General features: G+C 37.9%; 1 protein-coding gene across 3 annotated transcripts in view; it reads right to left on the minus strand.

The window, feature by feature from the left end:
• The window catches only part of plekhg5b (pleckstrin homology domain containing, family G (with RhoGef domain) member 5b), a 93,330-nt gene that overhangs the window by 68,001 nt on the left and 4,764 nt on the right, over window positions 1–20,565 (minus strand). Inside the window, exons 1-2 of one of the 3 annotated variants that reach the window (XM_008414542.2) lie at window positions 12,158–12,423; window positions 2,035–2,111 (exon numbers count right to left, since the gene is read on the minus strand). In XM_008414542.2, coding sequence (XP_008412764.1) covers window positions 2,035–2,111; window positions 12,158–12,281 — 201 coding nt within the window. In that variant the 5' untranslated portion in view covers window positions 12,282–12,423. Of the gene's footprint in view, window positions 1–2,034; window positions 2,112–12,157; window positions 12,426–20,565 lie in introns of those variants that run through there. The other 2 variants (XM_017306012.1, XM_008414543.2) reach the window with 2 other exon arrangements.

The following is a 20,565-nucleotide window of genomic DNA, read 5'->3' on the forward strand; positions in this document are numbered from 1 at the left end:
GGGGGGACGTCCAGGCGGAGCAGACAAACCAAAACAACCCAGACTGACGGACAAACCAGACACTACGGCGGTTTCCCCTGGCCTTCTGGCCCGTCTCCCGTTTTCAGAAACCAGTGGCTTCAAAGGAATAATTCATTTCACAGTCTGGTGGCCAGACACACAGCCCCAAGACTTTCACCCCTTCAAACACCTGAAAGAACAAAAGCAGCGTTGGGACTCTGCTTCACCTWTTTCACTGCTGATACAACACACAGCRAAGAGGCCAAATCACATCTGCCTACATCCATCTTTTCCTATCCGAACCCCTAATCAGTGTCCGATCCAAACCAAAACAAGTTTTGCCATTACAGTCTGGTTCAGTGCAGACTTGAATGGMGTCATGGAAAAGTTATGGTATGATTTTAAAAAGCTGGTCATTACTTTGTCAATTTTTAATCAAGGAAACCACTAATWATAAAAGCAGTGTGCTACAATTACAGAAAATATGCAACAATTACCGACATCTAGTGGCAAAGTGGGAGATTGCCATCATCTAAACTTACATTCATCAACTACGCAGAGTAGACAGAACTTATCAGTAGACAGATGTGAAGTTACACTAACTAAATGTGTGCATAAGCTGTTTCTGCAGCCAAAAGCTTTACTCGACAACAATGAAGGAATATGTGTAGTTAATCTTAATAAAAGAGATAAAAATTTACTAAAACTTTTTTCCCCTTCATTTGTCATGTAGCTATTGCAAGTTATTTTTGTCAGTCGACTCCTTCAGATTATTCTTTGTATTGTATTTCCAGCCGTGAAAACATCTTCAAATATTTGCCTCCCTGCCCCTTCAAAGATTTATTCCACGTTTGCTTTTTTTTGGCACACTTAAACATCTCTAACACTGCAAAAACACAAAATCTCACCAAGATTGGTCTTTTTGAGGTAAGGCAAAAACTAATTTTACAAGCATCTCTTTAGAAATATGTAGGGTCTTGTTTAAAGTCAATAATCCTTTTATAGTTATGAAAAAGTACTTGTTCCATTGGCAGATTATTTCACTTATGGGAAAAATATATCGTTATTGTGAAACAATATGCTAATGGAAGAAGTACTTTTTCATCAATATTAAATAATTATTGACTTAAAACACAGATTTCAAATAGTAAAAGCAAGCACCATCAGTTTAGTGATTATTTTGAAGGATTATTTGTGCTACTTCTAATGTATTCATGTAACATGGTTGGTCACTTTAGGAAGCAAGTAGCCATGTTGATGTTTACTTGCATTATAATGGCCAGTAATGGTAGCAAAAGGTGTTTTCACTTTGAAACGAAAAATTGACCAAAAATTTGTTTTTGGTCAAGGCCCGAAAACCTGGGATGTCATGGACTGATTAATGCATAAAGAATTTAACTGTTAATTTTTATTTCTTAAACACAACATATACATGTCTCATCTGCCGTTAGCAGCACTGCTTAACYTTTTTCTCAGTTTCCATTGTGTTAAAGAACTAGTCAACAGATTTGGTTCATTTACAAGTGTCACAACTTCAAACCGTAGCTAAATTGCAAACCAGTTCCTCAGTAATTACAGAACACACTATTAGTCATCAAATTAAATCTCTAAACTTACTTCTGCTGCCCAGAATCTGCCCAGCATCAACACAAACAGGTGTGTTGCCTCAGTTAAGTTTGAGGCCATAGTGTTAGATTAGCATAACGCCGATAAAAAAAAAAAATAAATAAAAAAATACTTTTAAACTGTCCAAACTGCAACTGATTCAATCCCCTGAAGACAGCCGCTGGCTCCAGACTTCTTCATTAAGACATTCTCTTACATTGACAAAGTGCTGCAGTTTGTCTGTGTTTGAAGAGAGACGGACCAAAGATACAGTCTACATTACATACATCAAAGTCAACAAATTTCCCACCATCTCAAATCTTGAAGCCAAAAATGCCACAACATCCAAGTGAAAGGTTTATGGCAAACTTCTCACTGCCATGCAAATATGTTTGGTAGATTTATGTAGTTGAATTTTAATAATCTTACCTTAGAGGCCCTTCGGTGGTCAGGACACTCAGGGTGCTGACAAACCACCCAGTCTTCCTCCTGGACTGGTTTATCATCTGAAAGAGAACACATGGGTCACTCTGACATTTCTTTATGAATAAATACACATTAAATCAGCCACCCAGCAGCCTTAACTTCCACCAACACACCATTCTTGGTACGGATGTAAGAATACATTGCTAAGTTTAAGACTAAAAGTGTGTGTGTTTATTCGACGGTGAAGTGAGTAGAGAAAAACGGAGAGCGGTTGCTAGCACAAGAAAGTCATCGGTTAGTCGGACAGGCCGTGTGTATAAAAGCAGAAGAAATTGGCTAAAGAGATTTCTTGATGGAAAGGTAAACAGAAGGAAAAAGGATGGGATGTTTTTTTGGAAGAACATCAAAGAGAAATAATGACTAAAGAGACAGGAAGCAAAAAGAGTAAATGAGAGGAAGGCCGGTCTGCTTATTGTAGGAAAGTGCCCTCATCATGGGGGAGCCTGCTGCTTTCAACTGCACGACAACAAATCACCATTGTCAAATAAACCCCCAACATCGATTTGACTGGCTGCATTGAGGCCACGATAAAAGGCAGTGTTTACATCTGCGCCTTCGACACATACACAAAAGATAACAATGTCATAACAGAAACCCTGAGTGCACCGGTATTTATTGGTCTGCCAAATGAGCAAGACATAACCGGGGGAAAGGAGAAAGTAAGAGCAGGAAAGTGAAGTAGAGATTGGCATGGGACTGGCAGTAAAGGTGCCATTTGCAAAAGTTCTCAAATTTCCAAAAATTACGACAAAAACCCTTCCGGTGCGCCAAGACGGCTGGTCATTGCAATATGAGTGGTGGAATAGCAGTAGATCTTCTGTAATGGAGATGGAACGCTATGAGAAAATCAAGTCACTTTGTGGCTGTTCTTTAAGGCCAAGAACAACAATAATGCATCAGCAAGAAGGAAATGGTCAAAAATCTGTGCTGCTGCAAACGGAAAATGTCACCTTTAGTCATGCAGTCAGATTTAACAGCCCTGGTAGGTCAGAGGAAAATGGAAAAACGCTGTAATTGGTGCATACCTTTCAATCCTTGACCTCCCCACAGGAACGGGTCAGCCGGCCTACATGTTAACATGCTAAATAACAGTAAAAGCAAGACTCAGTAATAATGACTGATGTGGAAATACAGCGTACGAGTTAACTTCTAATACAAATCCACTGAAACTTTTTTGTTCACTCTTCAAGTCCAACCATTATCCCATTCTCAGCGCTCACTTTCACAAAACAAAAATGTTATTTTGTTACCACAAAAGTCAGTATAATTTATTTAGATTTTATATGATTATGTGTAGTGTGACATGTTTTTTTTTTTTGACAAATTTTGCTGAGTATGGCAGTGAGATTAGATGAAATACATCTGAAAACAGTTTTACGTATTTCAAGACTCTCAGCAATGATAGTTCGAGTTACGCATTTGTAATATTTTCTCCATTCTGACTTTCCTTTAATAAGAAAAAGGATAGATGGAGAATAAAATGACACTTCTTTTTTTAAACAGACTAGAGTGAAACAACGAATGCTTTAGTAATGAGGCATATGCCCTGACCGTTGGACAAATACTTTTACTTGCACTGTTATACTAATATGGTAATGTTCAGACACTATTCAGTAAATTGAACTAAAACATCCTTAAAGAAGATGAATAGTGACAGGGAAGTTGTGCCCAGTAACCGTCATGTATCCAAGAGGATTCGTCCTCATTTGACATTAGAGTCTGAACATCAGCCCATTAGACAATCACTGCAATCATGCAACCTCGACCTAAACAGCAAGTCGGCCAAGCAGCAGATCTGGTCTCAGGTCCCTGCCAGTATATGAGCTAAAAGCTTTCTTTGAACACCTTTCAGTAATCCAGCTGAAGCAGAGTCTATTTTGTCTGACTTCAACCACCTTCCGGGAAGAGGTGAGGTGGGGGAAATGTCTCTCCTGTGTCTCCACTCTGCTGGAAAAAGGCCGAAATGCACTCTCAGTCATGACTACGGCCACTGCCAGAAGGCTTCAGGGATAATGGTTCCCTGTGGGTTTACAAAAGCAGCCGACTGCAGAAGGAGCCTCCAGCTTTTATGAAGTGTTTCCCAAAGATCTAGACCCTTCAGCATCACAGCCAAACTTCACAGCTATGCACAAAGCAAATGCCATTTGGCCTGACTGGTGACATATCAGATCACAGCGATCTGGAAAAGTTATCACCCTGACAGTGAAGTGTAAATGTTCAGAGGCCATGCTATGTTTCAGATCAACTCAAAACCTAACCATGGCTGGACGCAGCGGTTTCTCCTTTAATCTGAAATTTATGAACCACAAGTGCAAAAAATAAAATAAAATCAGCTTGAGTGAAATTCTAAGAATTTACCAACTGGAAGCTTTTTAGTTTTCCAATATTATGTTAACATTGTAGAAATAAGAGCTGCATAAGATTTAAACTCACAACTAATATGTGCAATAATGCTTGGATGCCATATTTGGAATTGTTTTAATATTTCAGGTGCCATGCATTCAACTTTTACTTGATATTTTGGTGTCTTATGTTTTACACCAGTAACTAGTGACCCGTAGGGTGCCATTTGTAAAGCTACAGTCAAACATTAAGAATAATTTGTGTTTATTCTGTAATAAGAGAAAGAAAATGGAGGCTTCATATTTTCATCCTGTTCATTTACTAAATATTTATTTTAGATGTAAATAATTGGCAGTTAGACTGAATATTTATATGGCTAATTAAATATTTAGTTTGAAACTGGTATTAATTCATCACGGTGAATTAATACCATGATGAAAATATCATAGTTCAAAACAAAAAAAAAAAAAAAAGAACCCTCATTGTTTTCCATAATAGCCTAAATAAATTCAAGGTTTAATAATGTCATGCAGTTGTAACAGAGCTCCACCATTGCATTGCTCTGACAAGCAGCATCAGCCTCGAGTAAAGACAAATCTTGTCCAAAAGCATTTTAGAAAAAAATTACATAATTATTTAGTGCAGGGAAGACACTAATTACATGCTCTATGCAATCCCACTTTTTAAAAAATTAACATCCACGACTTTGGAGATACACATCATAACATTGTTTATACATTTTTTACTTAATTTGAGCTATTATGAAGATCTACGTTAAAACAACAGGAGCCTTTTCATCCAAGCTTTGTCAAAAAATAAATAAATAAAATGAATATACGACACCTACGAACAGATAAAGTCAGAATCAAACTTCGTTTTGTAGCCTAAATTTAAAAAATATACATTTTAGACTAAAGGTTTTTGCAACATGAGTTGTTGGGGAAAAAAATAAATATGAAATGCTGGATTTTTAAAGACAGCAATATAGTTAAAGTAACATTTTAAATATCTCAGAATACATTTTAATGAGTACGTTAGTGAACGTTTTCAATACTGTTGTAAGAAAGCAATCCCCACAACCAAGCTCTGCTTTTGATGTAAAAAAAAAAATATAAATTCAATTTCTTGATAATTCAACTTCTAATTTAATAGAAGACAGAGTCCAATGCAGTTTATTTTATAATAACCAGAGTTGTAAATGATATCCCTAAATAAGCTTCCCACCCTAAGTGCTAACCTTCCCTCAACCCTCTCCTGATTACTGGTTTCATTGTAAAACACAGCTCTATCTGCTGAACCTCCATCTTCTCTCTTACTTGTTCATATCTTGCTGACTCTCCGACTTTCTCTCTCTGATGAACTGGAATCCATGAACTCAGCACTGCTGATTAAGCCAAAAAAGCAAACACAAGCACACACAGCGCACGAACACACGTGACGGCGGACAATGAGTCTGCACACTAAAGAGACGGTTGTGTGTCGCGTCCGCACAGCCCCTGCGCTGGCCTGCTTCAGCTCGACGAGACACTGCCTGGGGGAAAGATCCTTTAGGTACCCATAAATAAGCCAGAGCAGTCAAGGCCAGCTTAAATCAACCGCGTTGAGAGTATCGGTTTCCATTTCCATTCTTTGCATTCTCTTAATTCGAAATCCTTCCTTCAATTTAGGGATTAGATTGTATCCTACAAAGGCAAATCATAAGTTAAAATGTTCAGTGAGATCTGAAATTTTAATAACCAATGTTCTACTGCTACAAGCAAAAACATCTTGTATAAAAATCATATTTAGAAATATTGAAATAAATATCCTTGGGCTGCAGGAAATGAGACATTTTACAGTAAATCCTAAATAATAAAAGCTTATTAATTAGGGAAAAGACTAAGCAATGAGGCAAGAGAAAGTCAAGAAAAGTCATTAAAGTCATCCCTAAAGCATGTTCTTTCTGGTTTTACTGTGATATCCTACATGAAGTATGTCTGGAGTCCAGGGTTTGCTGCTTCATTGCTTTTTAAACATCACATTTGCCAACTGCACTGCCTAAAATCTGTTATTACTGTGACTCACTCAGGAAAACTGAGCCCACAGCAGTTCCTGTGCTGCACTGTGGAGCCTGTTAGCTCCTGTGATGAGAATATGAGAAGAAACACTGAAGTTTTACGTTTCATCTCAAGATCTTTTTCAACTGCTCTGCTTAAATTTGTATGCAAATTTTGTGGAGAAAAAAAAAAAAACTTTGAAGATGAGAAATTGATGAATCTGACAACTAAAGACAATTAAATCAAGGGTGGAGTGAACGAGAAAAGAACTACGAAGCTTTACAAAGTGCACACAGTTGTCTGTAAACTCATTAGTCATGTTGGAAGATGTTCACTTTGATAATTCACATTTCATTTTCCTGAGAATGTCCTGCAGAACTGCATAACAAGCAGTACACACTATTTTGTTTACCCAATGAATCTGGGTTTTCCCCTACAGTAAGTACTTTTCACCCTTTAATGGTTTTTACTGTGAGGGAACGACTGTATTGGACGTTGCCGCTTTTTGTATACCAGTTGCACTTTGCTCCATGCCAAAACAGCTGTCAATGTCTGTTGAGATTCATACAAGTCCTTTTTCCAAGTCAACTCAATCATTTGTTGGGTAAAAATATCAGAGCCAATGACTTAAATAGGCTAAGCGGCCTGTTAAAGAAGGCTGGTTCTGTTCCTATTGACTGTTCTGGATCATCTGTAGATTATTGTGCAAAGATATATACTTCAGAAAACTCAAAAAAAATCAGACAACCCTGAGCATCTTCTTATCGAGATCATTAAACGACGGGGAGTTTTCAGCCTAAAGCTTCATCAGAATTAATGCAGCACACCGCTACAGTAGATTTTCTTTCTGCCTATGGACAATTTGAGCGCAACGTCATGCTCATCTGAAAGTGGCCCACTAAAACAACCTCTGTGTGCCAACTCCTGTGAAGGTTATCCAAAAAACAGACAGTAGGGAACATAATACCACTCTTACTTAGATGATTTCACTGAAAAAAAGGTCATATGGTGCTGCATGGTCGTCTACACAAAAACTCAGAATTTTATCTGCATCATTTTGATGAGGAAAGAAGTCCTCATTTATAAGGACCGACAAGTCCTTACATCAATTCAGGATGAATACTCTGAAAATCCACAGCGAACACTTTTTACAAGGCAAGAAAATAAACATATACTTTGTAAGTAATATCAGTAAGATTATGGAAAACAGATAAGTCTAAAAATTAGCAGCGAAGGAAAGAAAATGCCCCCAACATTGTGTAACATTTCATACATGAGAAAACAATGTGATCCAGTGACATATTGGTAGTTGTAGTAGAAGAAAGTTGTGTGAGTTACATCAACCTTTTTCTTTTCCCCGTTATGATTAATAAATTTGAGTACCCTTTCAAAAATATGGCAAAACAAATAACTCAAATGAATAAGATTTTCACTAAGTGTTACACTTTATGGTAAAAAGGGGGGACGACTACTAAAGGCAATAAGCTACTTATCAATAGCGGATTACATTAGGGTAGAGGAACAGACTGCGTAATCCAATCAGATTGGCTTTTATTTGGGATTTTAAGATACCCCCCACAAGCTTTGCTGGCACTGAACGTCATTCCTGTTCGCCTTCATCAGCAAGGTGGTTACTAGTATACAGTATTACAAGTCATACGTAGGTTAATAAACTGCACACTTTTGGATTAAGACATCGTCCGAATTTTGCCAAAGCTAAACCTCTCCCTCATTCCCTGAACTCTTAACTTCATAACTCCATGTTAATGAGAAGAGGCTGAACTGAACATATTTAGATTTAAGCCTTTTTTTTTCATAGGAATGTTAAGAATGCGAGGCTCTGACTTTAGTTAAGTGAGGTCTCGTCATGGCACACGGAGAAGAGCAGAGCTTATGAGTGCCTTTGTTAGGGCTTAACTCCTCTCATTTTCACATAGTGTTTCTATTAGTCGAACACCGTCTCCCCACCCCCAATCCTCAACAAAAAGTAACATACACCTCCCTGCAATGGGATAGTAGGGAAAAGGCTGGTGCAGATGGGAGGCAGGTGGATGGCATGCAGTCAAGGAGTGCTGGCATAGAAACAGACACATCAGCACAAAGAGGCGAGAAAAGCTGTGAAGTAAGAAAGCAAGATGGCAAAGAAGAAGGCAAATGCATGAAAACACTTCATATACTTAGTTTCAAAACTGTTCTCTACACACATTTCTTTTCCAAATCAAGTTGTTTTAAGTAATTCAAAATATTCTTGAAGCTGATCTTGTTCAAAATTCAGTAATTCTGCATTAAATGTCTTGAGTTAATCTAAAGACCATGTAATGTTTCAATGTTTGTGACCTCTGTGCTTTGTGATTACATGTTGCCTATGTTTCGATTTTCTTATAATATGACCAATATGGAATACATGGTTTTCCCCAGAAAACTTGCTAAGCCCGTGACTGGTCACTTAATTCGCTGAAGTTGTTAGCAGGTAGATTGGCAATGTTTACAAAGTTCAAGTGAATAAAAAGAAGAAAAAAAAAACCCTGACCTCAGCCTCCCTGTGTGTGCACAGACTGACCATACTGTGTTGTCGTTGCACTTCCAATCATGTCAAAGAGACTCTAGCCTGACTTTGCCATCACTGTTACAGGTGTATAAAAAAAACCCTAACGCTTAGCCTGGTGGGGATGCAAGAAAAGACTTGCAGCCCGCCAGGCTTAAACACGTGGCGATAATGTGGAATAGTCTTTACAGACAACTAGACTTTTTGCACTTTTTTTAGGATGATGAAGTCATTTAGTGTGAAGACAGAACCCTGGAACAGGTTTCCTCTCCAGTACAGGTGGAGGAATCAAGCTGAACACAGCTGTTTTTAATGCTGAGTATTCAGTGGCAGCGGGGGCAGCACCCTCCCATTTAGCCAAATGTTGTTGGTGAAAACACACATGTGCATCACCCACTCTCCTACTCATTCCTTCCATCCTTCTCCCTCGTCCACCACATCTGAGCAAACCTGGGGTCGCCACGTTTAAAACTGAAAACCACAGAACAAGTGCAGACGCTTCCAAAGGGTGGAGGAGCACTCAACGATTTACGGTTTACAAGACTGACTGCAAGACAAATTTCTGAATAAGACCAGACTCATTTAAAATTTGTTTAATGACAATGTGAAAACGTAAGATTCTTCCACCTCTCTGTAAATATGCAAGAACAGTGACTCCTACACTGAGGTCAAGTATTAGCAAAGACCTTAACAGCCCCTCTGCATGTTTAAAACGCGTCACGAGGAGCTTAATGCATTGCTTAATTTTCTGAGGTATTCATGTCAGAAAGTACAGTGGCTGGTTTAATACATTATTTGATGCAAGGCCTTTGGAGACCATAGTTTAGTCTTTTTATAGGTATCATGAGCAACAAACCTCAAGGAAAATTGAGATATGCAAGCATGTGCTTTTAACTTGGTTATAACCAAGTTATAACCAACTTGGTTGCTAACATAGCAGGGTGCAGAAAGGAAGATGAGCAAAACTGTGTAAAAAAAATTAATTGTCTCACCAAGTTCCAAATGATATCCTTAAAACACAGATTTCATCATAAGCTATAGTTGTTGATACTTCTACTACACAATAAAACAGTCTCATAGCAGTAAAAAACACATAAGACTAGTAAAAAAGAAAAAGCAAAAAAAAGTATATTGCACCACCCGGAATAATGAAGCTCACCAATCTAAAGGAAACATAAAAGCATAAATAAGTATTTCACAGTCAAAGAAAAAATGAGGTTGTAACTAAAAAAAAGGGTTAGTTTTAACAACTGAACAGATTTTCTAAGTTAATTTAAGGGAGATATGAAAAACTATACCAAGATTTTAAGAAAGGGCAGCCGTAGGCAGCCGTAGGCCTCCTTCAAAAGGCCATGGGGAGAGTCTAATGTTTAAATGACAACTTCTGCTTTATCACTGTCAAAATACCTATATTTTTAATTTATCTATATATAGGGAGTTGTTTCTTTTTCATTGTGTGAGTATAGACATTTGAATGTTATTTGCAAGGCAGTCGGAGAAAAACTATTTATATATAACCGCCCTACCCCCCAAAAAAATAATCATAAAGACAACAAATATAATGAGAATAGGACAGGACTAAGTGCGGAACCCTGAGGGACTCCACATGCAAATGGTGGAAAATTTGTTTATTCCAAAATAAGACCTGGCATACAGGAAAGAAGAGCATTTCAGAACTCATCATCTGGATCCAGAACCTATCAAATAAATCCAAATCCAAATTTGGCTCCAAATGATCACAAAAATATATTTAATACAGAAGTTGTTGTTGTTGCTGCTGCATATCACAACCACATTAAAAGATGTTTTTATTAAGTTGATAAAAATAGTAAAAGATGAGGTTTGACAGCTTACAGTTTAATATGTGGCATTCCTCTTGTTGATTTCATCTAAACAGTAGCTAGAACACCAAAAGACCAGCTGGCAGAAAAGAACAGGATGAAGGACATTCCTGTCTAACTTTTTTTAAAGTAATTTCCCTTTTTCCTAATGGCATGAACTGGGCAGCACAGCGGGAAGTGAGTGCCCCTGTACCACATCAAAAACGTCTGAGACGAGACGAGGAAGCCTTTTAGCTTCAGCCATGCACTTCTTCACCGGTAAATATTTCATGTGTGTCGAATCTCACTCCAAATTTCCTTCGTATGTCTATGACCTTATAGTCCTGCCACTTTAGTGAGTTCACTCTACTAAAGAGTAAAGCAATGAGGAAATATAACTACTTTACATAAGGTGATACTGTACTTGGGGTGTGAAGTACCATGGAGCCATGTCCGTTTCTGTTTTTAGGAATAAAACACCAAGTTATTCATGGAAATTCCACCTAGTCACAGATTTTTAAACGGAACATATCTAAAATATTTGAAAGAAAATGTAGCGTGGGAAGCTGGAATAGTTATTTGTAATGCTACTTTACACAATATTGGCTGGCATTTGCAATCCAGGAGTTGCATTTATTTTCCTCAGTGCTGATTGGCTAATACCTGACATGAGCAGATAGTTTGTACAGCAGTGAAAACAGTTTCTACTGAGTGTATTAATGCCATTAAGGTATTTTTGGCTATTAAAACAGGCAGCCATAAGTGTTTTGAGATGGAGTCTCGAGTATTTGTGGATTTTAATTATTGACGTGTTGACCTGAGACAGACTGGCGACCTGTCCAGGGTGTACCTCGCCTCTCACCCGAAACGCTTGCTGGAGATAGGCACCAGCACCCCTCCTGTGCAGGGTGTGCAGAAAATGGATGGATGAATTTTTTATTTTTTTTTGCATTACAAGTTTGGTTTTTTTCCAAAATGGATTCTCCTTTTACCTTTTGAGAGGTTGTGGACCCAATTTATTTTATAATTATTTTTAAAGACTTCCTGGTTAAATTTTTTTCGACTTAATTACATTGCAGAAAAGCAAGAAGTGTACAAACTCTGGAAAATCTCAAAACAATTTTAACTTCATGTTTGTCCTGATATATAACTCTGACATTTAACATTAGCCCCGTCAAAAAAAACCAAACAAATCCTTTCAATAACTACATATGTACCGTCTGACTGAATCCACATGATCATGCTGCATCCATTATACAGCTTCCTGTTCCCAGATACACAAAGTCTGAGGAGTTGATCTTCCCATTTAGAGATGAGCTTACCAGACAGATCATGGATGACGTCCAGTGATGACGACCATGAGTAGCGCTCCATTGTCATTTGTGTGATGGGAGGCATCAACGCCTCCAGCTCATATTCTCCTCGCTTCTTCCAGTACAGAAACATCTTCAAGGAGTGGCTTCTTTATACAGTAATGAATATCAGGTGTGTGTTTAAAACATTACCTCAAAACTGAGCTTCACCTGTACTAAACAATAATTATAAACCACCATCTTCACTTAAACCAAATGTCTTGCATTAAATACTTCCAATGTATTAAAAAAAAAAATCAAACCTGGCAACCGATTTAACTGCCGTCTGCATGTTCTGCATCTTTACTCTTCTGGCACGCACTTTCTAAAACTTGCTTTAAACTTTTTGAATCTGACCCGTCATAAATGTGTAATTAAGAGAGCAAACCAATTCAATCCATTACATCTCCAAGGTTCTGAGCCTGGAACCACCTTCTCCAGTGCCACCAACAAAGCAACCAACATCCATCTATGGCCCTTCTGTTTCAGAACCTCTTCCTGTTGATCCTATGGACCTTTTTAAGTTTTCCACTAATCAGTCACTGAAAAGCCACCCACTGGGCGCTGTCAAGCACCAACTGCTGTCCTCTTTTAATCCATTTAAGCGGGCTATTCCTGACTAAAATTACAGACGTCCAGCTGCTAAAAGGTGTCGCAATCTTATCTCCAGGGGTAAGTAACGGTTCCTTTCCTGCGGCTGCCTTTGAGCCTTGATGTCATCCATGGTAAAGTTTCCTCAAACTGCACACAACTCTTGTGAGAGCCAAGCAGCTCATGTGTAGGATCTCCTGGCAATGACGGGGGGGCTTTCTGCCCACTCCATCGGACAAGTGTTGTATTCATGCTGAGGTGAGTTGCATGCTGGGATGGGCAATCTAGGCCAATGGCTTTTGGACCGGGTGACACAAAGATCTCTTTTTGAGCACCCTCCTACATCCAGAGGGGATTTTCTTTATGTTTTGCTCAAACTGTAAACGGCTGACATTTTTCTGCATTGATTAGTGCCCTCGCCCTTTATGGGTCTTGAAAGATTTATTTCCTTCCATGAAAGCACCAGCTCTGTGCAGAGGGAGCTCAGTCATTTCTGTGGAGGTACAATGAACACATTGGTCCTCTTGGATGCGAGAATGGGCCACAGAAAGCCTAGTTACAAAACACTCAGCTGAGACAATGCACTCCACTAACTCGATATCTTTGAAGGGCAGCTGAAGGGGTTGAAGCAACATGCAGAGACGTTTCCCGTCAAGCATAATATTTTCCGCCAGTGTTGCTGAAATGTTCAAGCACTGCTATTATGCGTCTAAAACTGGAGAAGAAATACTGTGAGAACGTACTGCACCGGCCGGGGGAAGGGAGGGACGTTGTCACACATAGCGACCCACATGTCCAATTTTGGGATAAGAAATTAGAGGGTAGGATGAGAGCTGGTTTGCTGCTCAGCTCCGGGCCTTGCAGACATATGGTAATAATCTGAAGCAGCTTTGAGCGCGCTGCTTCCCTTTTAATGAAGAGAGCAGTCGTGCAGGATGAGAACGCGGCTGCAAACACAAGGGCCAATTTCCACCTACTACAGAAACAAAGCGGGAAGCCGAAGGGGAGTGAAAGGGGGGCAGAAAAATCGGACGGCCTGCCTTTTATCTTCCTTCTTAAGATCAGTTTTTAATAAAGGGGCCCTTTTGTAAGCAATCCGAAGAGCAGAAAATACCAAGTCTGTTGTGTCAGTAGTACCTACATTGAAAAACATTTTAATCAGTTCTTCCTTAAACAATATGTAGACCATTATAAAACGCGTCACAGTTACGTCAGTTGAATAAAGACTTCATATGAGGAAAAACATTCTTAGCAGAAGGTTAGACTCTGAGCAGGAACATTGTCCAATTTCCTTCCCATCACCCCTTCGCAAAACTCCATGTCTTATGGTCGATTAGGTTTGTATTCAAAACCTCCAAGTCATACTGAACCTTCTCAACACACAAAAAAAGAAAAAAATATGCCCTTGGTTAAAAAAAAATCTCAGCTGATGTTTTGCCTTCACCACAGCCTCTATTGCATTCCTCCTAATGAGGCTTCCAGTATATTTTACTAAAAACTAACTAAATTCTGATGACATAGTCTTTTCTTATGCCATTTGTGTCATCTTTCTGTAATACGTTTCTGTGTAAAACTAACACTGATTGTTTTTAATGCTGAAACGTAAAGCTTGTCGAATAAGTAAAGCTAGAGTGTAAAACGAATGTGATAAAGATGGAGTTTGTGTGTTGTCTCATAAAAAAATAAATAAAAAGACCAACCATAAAAGTAGCCACATGGGCAACAGTGATTAATACCTCTACATATCATCCATCCCAGTAATCAGCAACCTTTACAACTTTAAGAGCCATTTTTGATTTTTAACCAACTTAACAAAAACTACATGATTATTCACACACACATATTATACATATATATGTATTTTACAATATACTGTAGGACATTTTCTTTGATTTTAAATGACAGAAAACCAATCTTATTTTTGGGGTTCAAAATAAAGAAAATCAAATAAAATGAATACATGTTTGTCATTGGAATTTTCAGATGACAAAAACATAGTTTCCAACCTAAAGACAAAAAAATACTTCACAAAAATATTTACACTATTAGTGTAAAATGCTGCTAAGGCTAGCATTTTATTTATTACCTTTACATTTTAAGATGTTGTTCAATTCTTTATTATTGTTGGCCAAAGACCAAGAGCCACAGGTTGCTGACCTCTGGGTCTAATCAAGCCTGTACTTCCTTCATTAGATTCATTAAAAAGTACAGATGTAAAAGATGCCTAATCCCACTCGGTACTCCAATGCATGCAATCAGGAAGTGGCATTTTGTAGGATAGAATATTGTAATTGTCATGAATTCCAATTCTGCATGTCAGAAAACGTTGGCTGTGATCGACTTTAGCCATTCATAACTTGGATGTTAAAGCTGACAAAAGGTGGGGACATCATTAAGGAGAAATTGATATAAAAGAGGAAAATATATGAGTGAATAATCATTTATCTAGTCACTGAAATATTTAGTAATATTATTGCAACTGCATGTGCTCCAAATAAAATGCAACCCTCCTTCAAAGAGTTTTTGGTTTGATAATAATAATAATTTTGGGGGGAAATTTAACCAACGTAGATAATCAGGGATTTTATATTTTCCAAAATCCTGCAACATTTCCTGACCTYGATCAGTCTGTACACCCTTAGTAAATAGTAAGGCAAAATTTAGCCAAGTCTGGATATGAAGTTCCTGAGAAAAACGTCAATTTGTCTAGACTCTAGACCATCCTGAGGCCCAGACGTAGGAAGAATACAGTAGACAGTTTTCACATGTGGCCAACAAATTCCTGCAGCTTCTTTAGTGTTGCCCAAGGCCTCCTGGCAGCTTCCCGGACCAGCCTTATGAATTCTGGAGTGACGCCCTGTAGTACCTCGCTGCCTTTGTACACCATACTTGATTACAATTGGACTGCTGTACAAAACATGTCTTATAAATGTCTTGTAACTCTCCTCTGATTGGCTAAAAACAAAAGCCAACTAGTTTCATACTGCTTGCTGGTGGTTCATGAATACAAAGGCTAAATCTAGAAAACTCTAAAATAAAAAAATATTGTAAAATTATTCTGATTCCACTTGTAAAGACTGTGGTGTTAAAGAAAACTGTTGCCTTCTTTTCCACATCAAAACAATGTACAACTTTAACAAGACTGTGGAGCCTTTTTATAGAGACTGTAAAACAAACAAGTTGTGGTTTTATTTAGTCTACTGGCTGCCTGAAGACATCTCAGTGACAGTAAGACTCAAAGAACTGCACACCCATCCAATTCTCAACACTGACGTTTTCTTTAGTTATCTGGTGGATTTTAAAAATGAGAATAAGCTGATTTGTGTTTTTGTTTTTTTCTCTCAACATTGCTCCTCGTAGAAGAGGCAGGTATTGATTTTCTAATAAAGCATTGAGATTTTTTTGAAAGCCAAACAAATGTCTTTGAAAATAGGCAACTAAGGTGCCTCTAAATTATTACAGTTAGACAAAAACAAGAAGACAAAACTGTTTTCTGTGTGTCAATCATCAATGAACTGGATCCCCAGTAATTCCCACTCACTGAAGTATCAATGGTGCGCTGAGGAGAAGTGCGTGTGAGAATGACAGGACTGTAAACGAGGCCTTTTGGAGAAGCCGAGTGTCATCATACATGGTGTAGTTAAAGGCTTCAGCGTGGCCATGTGAGTGAAGGTTGGAGGTTATATTTAGCAAAAGCAGCCCAACAGAGGCTGAAGTTAACCCTTTACCAGAAAATCAGGAATCAGATCCTGAGACTAATAAACGTGTAGCTGATTTATGTCATTTCAATGTTCTAATTATGCAATTGTGCCACAAATGGTGGAGCAGCAAATTTAGGTGTTCAGTTTTCTGTTACTTTGGTCGCAGCTAAAAGCATTAGCGTCAGCCTAAAATCCCCTTCTTGTCTTTTTTTTTTCCAATAAGTTTTCCAGAGGTAATCTGATAAGGCTGAACTTAGTAGCCTACAGAGTCCCATCAAGTGACACGAACACAAACACAGTGAAGAAAGTTCACCTTGATTAAGATGTTCCAAGGAACAGCATTATCAACCAAACAGTGCTGTCCAAACTTTCTTACACCACAGCTTTTCTACAGTGTTAGCTGCAGCACCAAATGAACCCCCACCCCAATCACACGTAAAGTTTTATCTAAAATATTTCAGATTGAGTTTTTWACTCTACTATAACTTTGGTCAACTGTATTATGCTTCTTTTTGAGTAGCAAAAACTGGACTTCAAGAAAAAAAATAAAAAATTAACCTGCTTTGAATTGAACATGTGTTGTAAAAAAAGGGAAAAAACTGTAGCCAATATTTCCAAACTCCATAAATGAGCTATTACTTGTGCTTATTAAACTTTTTACAGCCTTTTTCCCCTCATAAGACCACTAAATGTCATGTTGACATTTCAAAAGTGCAAAAAAATTGGACATTAAAAAGTAAACACTTTTTTCCAAGATGACAAAGACAATTTGCCTTTTCCAAGGCACACATGTAAACAAATTGTTTTGAATCTAACATGCTTTGCTTATTTTTTTTTATGGTGATATTTCAAAATATGATTTAAAAAAGTATTTGAATTCCCAGCAGAAGCTGACATGGTTCAGTTCTCTGAAGGAGGAATGGGCCAAAATTCCAGAAAACTATTGTGTGAAGCTTGTGAAAGAATTTGACCCAGTTTCTACAGTCTAAAAATTGAAAATTTATGGATGGAAATGTAGCTAGTGTGGTTAGTCCAAAAAAAAAAAAAACTGAAAAGTTACCCAAAAAATATCAAACCCCCAAGTGAGATCGCTTTAAAAATGCATTTAAAGTATTGCAATGTACTCCCAAAAGGTACATTTTGTTTAGTTTGCAATGCAAAGAGACAACACATGAACCATCTGAGTAAAAGGGACTATCCTTTCTGACAGAAATCTCCATAAAGCACTGTATAATTTAACAGTCCATCCCTGAACCAGTAGCTCAGAGGTACCAACAACCACTCCTCAACTTGTTGACAGAAATAATCCCATAATTGGAAAAATCTGGCTGAAATTGCAGTGGAGGTTCTACCTTTGAGAGACCGATAACAGAGTCAATGGGAATCAAAAACACTTATTCGCTGAAAGTACAGTTATTGTCAGGTGGAAGGCTGCAATGTTCATAAACAGTCATTTAGCCAGGGTGGAGGTTAGAAGTGTGGAAGGACACATTCAGAGATAAATGGTTGCAGTTCTGTTTTCCCCTCAGAGAAGGTGTGTGTAAGTGTGTGTGTTTGACCTTAACGTAGTCCCTTTAATTATCTACTGCTTACTTTAAAGAAAAGCAGCTCACCATTGGCCTTTTAACACAATGAGACGCTGGAAGGCTCTTTGATCAACTGAAGTCGTTTCAGGTTTACTGCCTGACGTCTTTCTTGATTTTAAAAAGCAAAAGTGGATTAAAGTTGTGCATTAAAAACAGCTCAGTTAAACAAGTCCTTCTTCAGCACAATCAAATAAGGCCTAGAGAACACACAGTTTTAAAGGCATGTCCCTTCAGATGACGACAATTTGTTTGTTTAAGGGTAAGCGGAGTCAAAGTTAAGGCACAAGGAACAGTTTGGGCTTCTGTTCTCCGACAGCCAAGAGTTCTGGGAGTGCGTAAGAGAGACGGATGGTAGGAAAACATGCGTGAGGAAAGACTGAAGAAAAATAAGCCTCCAGCTGTGGGACGTTTATGCGAATGACTTCATCCCTGACTGCAAACTGGCTGAAACTGCAGTCACGTGTGGAAATCCCGCAACACCTGTTTCTGTGTAATATGATATTCACCTTTGCTGAGCAGGGAGAGCCTCGTCGAAAGACGAACCTTTAGATTTGCATATTTTCTTGTAAACAGTGACGACCTTCGTTTTGTCTGGTGTGCCTTAAGAAGATCTCTTAAAAGAATTTATAATTTTTCTGCTTTTAGGAACAAAGAATTTATTTCCTTCAAAATAAAAGCTATGAAAAACACACACCACCGTCAGTCTTGCATTAAAAAGCTCACCTGTTCATCACGGCTCAACAGTTAAAGAGACGAAGAATACTTCCTATAATAGCAAGTTCAGTTGGGTTATATTCTGTAAAGCTTCTTAGCTCAAGTATCTGGCTGGACAGAACTATCCATCAGACTCACCGTCGGAAAAACAAAGGCTTATGAGCTTTAGCCAAACAGAAATTGCTAATGCAGAATTTGGTTGAATGCCGACTACTCCTGATCTACTCAAAGAAAGTCATCCCAGTGTTGTCCAGCAGAAAATCCCTCTGGTTTCATCAGTGCTATACAAAACTACAATATGTGCAAAAAACCGCTCAGTTATATTTGGAACAGTATAATAGTTCAAAACCTTTGTTTGCCTATATATTTTTCCAATCTGTCCAGGAAACAAACTTTCACTTGCTGCATTTCTATTGACCTAATAATTGCACAATTTAAGAATTTGAAAAATAAATTCACTTCATGGAAACGTCAATTTCGAAGTTTTTTTGATAAAAAGTGTTGGCACTATTATGTGGTGGTTTTTTGACTGTATCACAATGGATTTATTTCACAAAACCACAATGGAAGTCAGATCAACAACCGGATGTTGGCACTGGCGCAAATCACAAAGAAGACGACAACAGGAAGTTGTTGATTGATCATGACAGCATGTTTTTAATAACTTGTCATGTGAACAAACTTATTCACCTAAGATTTTATAATGTTTCTTATTTAATGGAAACACTGCAATTGCAAAATTGTGTTTTGTAAACATTACTGGAATATTGGCAAAGTTTTGCACACATTTGTTGTTCAAGTGCAAAACTGAAATAGATCTTTGTGACCAAGACGCCAGAACTCAGGGAAAGTGCTGGGATTACGGCAATTATGGAAAAACAATATCAATCAATGAAAATGTGGGTAAATTAAAATAAATAGCCTTACAATATTCAACACTATCATTAATATGAACAGATTTCCTTCAGTTCATATTAATGAACATTCCCAATGGAACGTTGGTAACATTCCAGTCGCCAATGTTAACCAAACAACAGCCTAAATTTGATGTAAATATCTAAACTCAGTTTCTGTTCAAAGTTTTAAGTTAAGGGGATGGAGTTATTAGGAGATTAATTACTTTAACACGACAGCTTTCAAAAATAAGACAGAGGAATCAAAATGACAAGACCGAAGGGATTCAATGGGGAATTCCCATTTTAAAAGAAATGCGACCCTAGAAGATTTTCAAAAATCAAAACAAGTTTACACTCCCTAATTTCACCAAAAGGGATATTTTTTTCTTGACAAACATCTCTAAATACAATATCAAGCTCTGTTAGAGTAAAATTCACATGCAGCAGTACCACAATACTGAAATCCATGAAAATAAGCATGTTTTCTGTTGGACACAATAGAGAGGATTACTGTGTAAGTGCATGAATAAACTTAATTATAGACTGTAACACGCTTTACACTTAACCGAGAGGTGGAGACCAACACTACTGAGTCAGTTTTGACCAGTTCTGACTGTGGAGAAATGCAGAGCACTCTACTGGATGATTTTAAATAAGAAATTTAAAAAAGAAAACGTCTCCAGGGTCACTGGTGTTAATGAGATTGAGGGCAGATCAAGGCTTTCACAGAACAATTGTGTTCGTGCAAATTGTTCATGCTATGCCGCAGCATAGCATGAGACTGAGAATTTTACTTATGAAAGCTGAAGGGAAAAAGAAAAAAAAAACTGTGACCTGGGATGGCATCAGGAAGAGAAATGCAAAGAGGGGAAAGAGAAAGGAAATCACAA

The sequence above is a fragment of the Poecilia reticulata genome, linkage group LG7 (genome assembly GCF_000633615.1).
Source record: "Poecilia reticulata strain Guanapo linkage group LG7, Guppy_female_1.0+MT, whole genome shotgun sequence".
Lineage (NCBI taxonomy): Eukaryota > Metazoa > Chordata > Actinopteri > Cyprinodontiformes > Poeciliidae > Poecilia > Poecilia reticulata.